The 8778-nt window shown below is 27.5% G+C and overlaps 1 protein-coding gene across 1 annotated transcript; it reads right to left on the bottom strand.

The window, feature by feature from the left end:
- Positions 1-2959: 2959 nt before the first annotated feature.
- Positions 2960-4086, bottom strand: LOC148555376 (uncharacterized). Its single transcript, XM_088490642.1, has 5 exons — positions 3943-4086; positions 3735-3809; positions 3453-3632; positions 3259-3339; positions 2960-3124 (listed from the first exon to the last, which is right to left on the bottom strand). Exons 1-5 carry the CDS (start codon positions 4084-4086, stop codon positions 2960-2962), a joined length of 645 nt encoding a protein of 214 aa, XP_088346768.1.
- Between the last annotated feature and the right edge of the window lie 4692 nt (positions 4087-8778).

Raw genomic sequence — 8778 nt, 5'->3', positions numbered from 1 at the left:
TTGCGTGGATATCATTCCCTTTCTTCGCTATCATAAACAAATTGATTTGGAAACCCAGCATACGTTAAAGTTTGACCAACTTCAAATTCTTTGTTGGTCTCCATCCATACTAAGAACATCGTACTTTTTTCGTTTTTTTGATCCATGATTTTCTCAAGATTGTCATCATCTTTAAAGATGATATTTTACTTTTCAGGTAAATAAAAAGTTAATCTCATCACTGAAGGCCATCTCCAATGAATATCATAAGCTAAAGTTCTCTATACAGCCTCCCGTGCCACAATTATAAAATTATTTGATCTCATAATACATTTTTTAAGTATGTTTTATCTTTTATATTTTTAATACTAACATACCAATAATAACATTTTAAATAAAAAGATAAAAAAATATTTATTCACCAAAAATAATTTTTTTCTCAACAAATTAAAATCCTTCAAGTACAAAAAAGTTTAATATTACAAAAATATTTATAACAAAATAAAGTTAAAATAATAATCTAAATAAAAAATATTAAAATAAATAAATTTAAATTTATAGAATAAAATCTTAAAATAAATCTAAATAAATAAATTTATATCAAAGTTAATATTAAAATTCCTAAATTTTATTTTACTCATCTAATATGTGTAAGTGTTTATATTTAAAAAAACTAATTACAACTTAAAAATAACAACAACAAAAAATTGTACCAAACTATATACATATATATTTTATATTTTAAAATTTAAAAATTAACAAATTCATAAAATTTGAAAAAAATTATAAATTATTTTTTATTGAAGAAATAGTTACAATTTAAAAATTAATAATTAATTAATTATTTTAATTTTATAAAGATCAAATAACGTAAAGTATTTTTTTTAAAAGTATGTTTATTTTTTATATTTTAATATTAACATATCAATAATAATATTTTAAATAAAAAGATAGAAAAATTATTTATTTTCAACAAAAATAATTTTCTTTAAGAAATTAACATCTTTCAAGTACAGAAAAAATATTATAAAAATTTTTTGTAACAAAATAAAGTTAAAATAACAATTTAAATACAAAATATTAAAACAAATAAATTGGAATATATAGAATGAAATCTTGAAACAAATCCAAATAAATAAACTTACATTGAAGTTAATATTAAAATTTCTAAATTTCATTTTCCTCATCTATTATGCGTAAATGTTGATATTTAAAAAATAATAATTGATTATCCGTCGTCGACTTCTCTTAGCAAATTCATGAATCAAGACACAAGAGTTTTCTTAACTGAAGCATGTATTTTTTAAATTTATTTTTAAATTTTAATTTATGTACAAATAATTTAAAATTAAAAAGTAACAACTTAAACAAATAATAATAATTTATAATTTAAAAGAGTAATCGATAAATAACTTAAAATTTAAAAAATAATAAACTAAACAAATAACTTAAAATTTAAAAAATAACCACCTAAGCAAAATAACTTAAAATTAAAAAAATAACAACCTAAGCAAAACAACTTAAGTAAATAACTTAAATTTAAAAAGTAACAATCTCTTTTAAATTCAACTTTTTATTGTTTTGTTTTAAAAGAATGTTTTGTTTCTGTTTTCAAATTTAAGCTCTTATTATTTTGTTTTCGAACTTGTTTTTTACTACTACTTGCTTCTTATTGTTTTGTTATTACTTTTAAATTGTTGATTTTATTATTAAACAAACATCCTAATTTTAAAATAATTTATAAATAAATTTGTTTAAATTAGTTCAATAATATTAAGATTTAAATATTTAACTACGTTGCTAATAAACTCGAAAACTAAATCCTTATTGATATCTAACAACCTAACGAATAATTTATATATTAATTTTTTTTTAAATTAGTTCAATAATATTAAGATTTAAATATCTAAATATCTTATTAATAAACTCAAAAACTAAATCCTTATTATTATCTAACAATCTACCCAAATAATCTATTAATTTATAAATAAAATTACAAAAATTTCTAATAAAAACATTTAAGCAAATAATCTCGAAACTCAACATATGAGTGCCACGTCAACAAAAAGTCTTCCCATTTGTATTCGATCTGGAGGAAAAATTATTTCAAATTTAAAAAGTAACAACTTAAGCAAATAATAAATTATAATTTATAAATAACATTTTAAAAATTTTTAGTGATGATACCTAAGCAAATTATTAGTTCAACAATATTAAAAACTAAATACCCAACAACCTAAGAAAGCGTATTTAAAATTTAAAAGGTAATAACGTAAGCAAGTAATAAGTTATAATTTATAAATAAAATTTTAAAAATTTTCAGTGACGACACTTAAGCAAATAAATTTTCAAACTCAATGTATGAGAATCACGTCAGCATAAGAACTTCCTATTTGTATTGCTATAAAGATAAAGATTTTTTTTTAAACAATATAAATAACCTCACATTTTAATAAGACTGGTAATTCTATTTACTTTATTATAATCATTTGTAATTAGCATAGTAGCTTATAAATTATATAAATTTTTAAAAAGTATTCTCAAACCCAATTACTTACTTAAAAATTAAAAAAAAGTATATTTGAATTTAAATTTAAAATTCTAAACATAATACTTTAATTAAAAATTATAATTAGATTTTTTTTAAAATAAGTACACATTAAAAATTAATAACTAACTTAATTGTATCAACAATAATTCAAAAAAGAAATTTATAACTTTATGACATTAAATATTAAATCAGAAATTATCATAATATCAACGGTGTGAATCAAATTAAAAATAAAACCACAAGTAATAACCAAATAACTTCAATTTATATTTTAAAAAATTCTAAATTCCAAACATAAAAATAAAAAATAACTAAAAGAAAAATAACAACTCAAGAAAAGACAATGTTTCCACCAAAACAAACATATGCTTGGCAATATTCTATTAGATAGACTCTAAAAAGGATTTCAAAATATGTTCATCCAAATTCTCAAGTTTCATTCTCAATTTTGATCTTCTTGCAAATTGAGGTATCTCCTTCCACCTTCGAATCTTCCGACTCTGAGGATAGTCGCTTAGTTGGTGTAATAGCATTTTCCAACTCTTCAGATTCACCATTGGCCGTAACTTCATTGGAGAATTCAAGCAGCAAATTCTGTATTTTTAACACGTTAAATTAAAGACTTCTTTCTAACTTTTGATTTTATCTCACTAATATTTTTTTGAATAAAATTAAGATCTAATTTTGAGAGAACAAACAAATAAAAAATTTATTTTTTGAACAAATACCTTAGTACCTTCTACTTTCTCCCCTTCAATGATTGAGGATGCCTTTGAAATTGGAAGCAAACTACCGGTGTAGTCAACATCCTAAAATTATAATTAATTATTAATTATTATTTATAAATTAGATACTACTAATGAACAAGGAAGCAAAAAATAAACTTATTTTTAATAGAAAGTACACTTATAATTATACTCACAATTTGAATAGGGTGAGCATCTTTGAATTTATTTATGAGGTCCACATTATCAGTCATCTTCTTAACTTTATAAGAAGGTGAAAAATGTGGATTATCAGATATTTGAACTTCAACGATGAAGAGAAAGGTCTTATCAATTAGGTTGAGAAAAAATGTAGGTGTATCTGATAGATCTCCTTTCTACAGGGTATTATATAATATATTAATAATAAATAATATAAAAATTACCATTAAAAATATCTTCACTAACGTTTTTAGAAATAAATATTGGTTAGAACTTACCAATAGAAGTGGATCAAGTATCTCTACACAACTCTTTCCCAAAACTTGTTTTGCCTCTTTGTCAAAGACTACAAAACATGCAAAATAAAATAAAATAGAATTGATGAACAAAAATCAAAGAACGATTAGATGGGAATAAACAAATAAATTTAAAATATAAATAATATAAATTTAAAATAAAATAGAAAAATATTAGTAGAAAACTCACGTTTTCATCGAGCCAAACCATCTCAATTGAATATGGCAATAGAGAATTTCCGTAATTTGGTAGTGTCCATAAACGTATCACTCGTATACGTACACACAAATTATCAATGGTAGGATTGATGTCTGCAATTTTGTGAATAGCCATTGGAATAAGTAGAAAGATTTTGAATATATGTAAAGAAAGGGATTGATGTACTTTAAATTGTGGTGCTTTACATCTTTCATAACTTATACTTTAATAGTTGACTCATAACTAAAATTTTTTAAATTTGATTGATTTTAATTTAAATTTAAATTAAAATCAATCAAATTTGAAATTTAAAAAATAACAACTTAAGTAAAATAATCCAAACAAATAAAATAATTTAAAATTTAAAAAATAACAACCTAAGTAAAACAATCCAAACAAATAATTTAAAATTTAAAACAAACAATCTAAGCAAATAATAATTTATAATTTATAATTTATAAATATAAATCTAAAAATCTCTAATGACGACACCTAAGCAAATAAACTCTCAGAATCAACATATGAGCGCCATGTCAACATATGAGCTCCCCATTTGTATTACTATTAGTGTTAAACCCGTGCGATGCACGGGCTTATATTTAAATTTGATAAGTTAAATTAAAAATAATATTTTATAACCATATATTTTTTAAATTTAGTATAACACTATCATCGTCGTTATATAATAAACGTGTTAAATATGTTGTTTTATCTTTATTCAAAGTAAAATATAAATAGAAGAGTTTGAAGTTTATAATATTCTTGAACCATAAGGAGGGAGACATGAAAAAAATAAAAACATATATAACTGTAATAATAGCATGTTAATTTTACACTAAATTTTATATCAAAAAGCTAATAAAAATTTATCAATCGATAACCTAGTATCTTACTAACTTCATTAGAAAAGCAATTGGCATAGAATGTTGTGCTCCTTGTTACACATTTCATTTCAAATCTGAAAAAAAAAAGTTATAGATAAATTAGTTATATCTATAGTAAATATTTGTACAAAAGTATAAATCATAACATGCTATTAAAATAAAAATAATATTATTCTTACCTAAATATTATTAAAAACCTCTTTGAACACGACATTTATTGTTGATGACTTTGGATTGCCGTCTTCGTCTAGAATTAAAACTCTGAGGCCACTGCGACTCTTAACTCTTGACAAAGCAACATAAAGTTGTCCATGGGTGAACACTGATTTTGGCAAATATAGCCCTACATGTGATAATGATTGACACGGACTCTTCTTAATAGTCATTGCAAAGCATATTATTAATGGAAATTGTCTCCGTTGGAACTTAAATGGCAATCCTGAATCTGAAGGGATCAAGTTCATTCTTGGAATGTACACTTTATCTCCAATATTTCTATCGGTCACTACCGTCGCTCCAATTACGTTGTTGCCAAGTTCGTTAACTATTAATCTTGTCCTGTTGCATAAACCTGAAGTCTGTTCTATGTTTCGCAGTAGCATTACAGCAAATCCTGCCTTCAAAGTCAACTTATGATTGGGTAGTCCCGAACATTTGATGTTATTTAAGAACTCTGGTGTGAACCATTCTTGTTGTACATCTTCATTCTCATCAGCTTGACATGTGTCAGAGCTCAAATACTCCTTTTCCATCCTGAAAAGATTGTCAAGACAAAATCATTTACCTTCTCGACACTCTCAAGCGTGGGTGCAAGAATTGCCCAACTCTGAAAATACCTGTAATCTAACATGTTTTGCAACAAAATTGGATATGCAAAGTCTATCAAATGAGAGAGAGCGTCATCAGTAGTTGTAATCAATATATCATCTGGAATTTCAACTTCTGATTCATCACCAACAACAGAGCCAATATTTCCATTTCCAACATCAAGTATCCAATTAGCAAATATCTTCATTTCACCTTCATCTTGATCCGAAGAAGACATTAGAAGCCTCATATTCGTATGCAGTTTCAGAATCTTACAAAATGACCACAAATGGGATGAGTTAATAACGGATGCCAATATATCGTGTCTACTTCCTTTCGGAATCACCGGAAGTATCTGTCTGAAATCACCTCCTAGAACAACAACCTTACCACCAAATGGTTGATGTGTCTTATGTTGATCGGTAACTGACATAAGATCCCTGAGCGTCCAATCAAGTGCTTCAAAGCACATTTTATTGAGCATTGGAGCTTCATCCCAAATTATTAAGCTACTTTGGATGAGCAGCTCATCCTTCAAACTGACATGCTTGATGTTGCAAGTAGATTCATCAGTAATTGTAATGGGTATTGAAAATCTAGAATGAGCCGTTCTGCCACCAGGTAGGAGTAAAGAAGCAATTCCACTGGATGCGACATTTAAAACAATTTTTTCTCTAGACCGAATAGCAGAAGAAAGTCCATTCCAAATAAATGTCTTACTACACCCACCATGCCCATAAACGAAGTAAAAACCACCAGAGTCTGTAATAACAGCATTGAGTATCTCATCAAATACTAACCTTTGCTCATGAGTCATCTTTTGTTCCGTATATAAGTTTGTATGAATCAACTCATTTGTGTCATATGCTAACTCCTCCTCTATTAGCTTATTCTGAAAAAGGCGAACATCAGACATCTCAGGATATGGCATTGATTGATAGTCTCTTAAAGATCTCGCATTGCTGTTGAGTATCTTCTCAATCTCAATAAGGCAGAGATTTTTCAATTCGTCATCAGTCATGTTTAGTCCTAGCAAAAGCACATGGTGGTTTTATGAAATATTTAATAAGTAATTCTAAAATAAAACTATTAATATTATTAATAAAAATAAAGATAATAAGAGAATACAATCTTGATATAAAAAAAAGACATAGTAAAATACCTTGATTTTTTAAAGCTTTTCTCCTCTCATATAGTATTCCATCAGCTAATAATGTCCAAGTTGCATTCCAAACACGCTCTGGGTTGGTAATGCTATTAGATATCAGTAGCATCGCAAATAGTTTTCTCAATTGATGACCAGATGTAAGTTCAGCTACCTCATTAATAGCTGCAATGAATTCCCTATCATCGCACAGTAGTCCCATGGAACAGCAAACATCTTGGAAGCTAGAATATGTAATTCCATTAACTGTCCTAATAGACTCATATGATGTGCAACCTCTCTGAATAGCTGACAAAATTCTCATATAATAAATATCACCTGTACCATGTGGAACATAATTTAACTTTTCGATAGAATACCCTCTTTTGCGTGGATGCCATTCCCTTGATTCTCTATCATAAATAAATTGATTTGGAAACTCAGCATACGTCAAAGTTTGACCTGCTTCAAATTTTTTATTGGCCTCCATCCATGCTACGAACATCGTACATTTTCCTTCCTCTTCTTCCACGATTTCTTCAAGATCGTCATCATCTTTAAAGATGATATTTTGCTCTCCAGGCAAATGAAAGATTAATCTCATCACTGAAGGCCACCTTTAATGAATATCATATGCTAAGGTTCTCCACACAGCCTCACATAAAGACAAATATCTGTAATCATAAAATTGTTTGATCTCATCAATAACCTGAGCATCCTCTCCACTGGAAGCTTCCTTTGTAACTCCAACTGCTACCCTGTCTGGACTTTTATTCACGTATTTGAACAAATATTTGATAGCATTCGACTTGTTGCAGTGCTCTACATTAACATGCACTTGATAAGACATCAGCAGATATGCATTGTATGGAACCATATTCCTATTATCCATATGGACTCCCTTCTTCTCAGTAACCACCCCTGTGTCTCGTTTTCTATATGATGGGTATCCATTATCATCGATAACTGTGGTTCTACTGAATGTCTTGGGATAATATTTGGTGCAGTACCCATCTTTCATGCAGGGAGATTTTGAGAATGCTCTACCACATGGTCCATGAATCATATATGTAGATACAGCTCTAAACAATTTTGGGTGCCGAACAGGATCTGGGAACTCTGAAGATATTAACTAATCAATTTGAGTTGTCGTTGTTATCTTATGGTCTCCACTTAACTATAAAATAATGTGAGCATGTGTTAGACCTCTTTTTTGAAATTCTACCGTATACATCCCTTATATCAAAAAGACAAAAAAATTATAGGTTATATTTAAGCTATCTATTTTATGTATGTGCTTTGATAAATTAAGGGTGATAATAAAAAATCAACAATATGTTAAGTAAGAAAATATTTTGCCATTTATTTTATAATAATCTAAAGGAATATTTCTCTAAAAATAAGGTTAGATGATGAGCAATACCTGCATCTAGCACTCCAAATGAAATTCCTTGCTTAAGATCCGAGATTATCATGTCAAGCTTAATTTTGAACACTCTACATGATATATCCGGCCAGTCTTCAACCTTTAAGTTCCTTGGATTGTTAACCCTGCCAATCTCTTGCCAACTCGAGTTACATGTCATTGTGATGAAGAGGTCTGGATATCCATATTTCTTACAAATTGCCATAGCATCTTGACAATTATTAAACATGTATCTCATGCCACCAGTGAAGGACGCAGGTAGGATGATACTTTTACCTGCTTTAGAAGTACGTGTCTCACCCCTAACAACTGCATCTTGAATCCCTTTGTATATATCACTCCTCACCTTGGTTTAGTTGTTTCGATAGTAGGTCAACTTTTGTGCTTCAATCATAGAAAAGCAATCAACCAAGAACTGCTGAAATAATCTTCCACCATTGACAATGGTTGCATACTCGACCTTTCTCTCTTGTATTCTAAATGCTATGAACTCCCTTAAACTCACACGTTGTCACTTTCTATTTTCATCAGCCCTATGAGATTCTTGCAAAGGAATGTCTTCTTGG

The sequence above is a fragment of the Arachis ipaensis genome, chromosome B6 (assembly GCF_059453495.1).
Source record: "Arachis ipaensis isolate K30076 ecotype BB chromosome B6, ASM5945349v1, whole genome shotgun sequence".
Taxonomy (NCBI): domain Eukaryota; kingdom Viridiplantae; phylum Streptophyta; class Magnoliopsida; order Fabales; family Fabaceae; genus Arachis; species Arachis ipaensis.
This window is presented reverse-complemented; position numbering and strand designations above follow the sequence as displayed.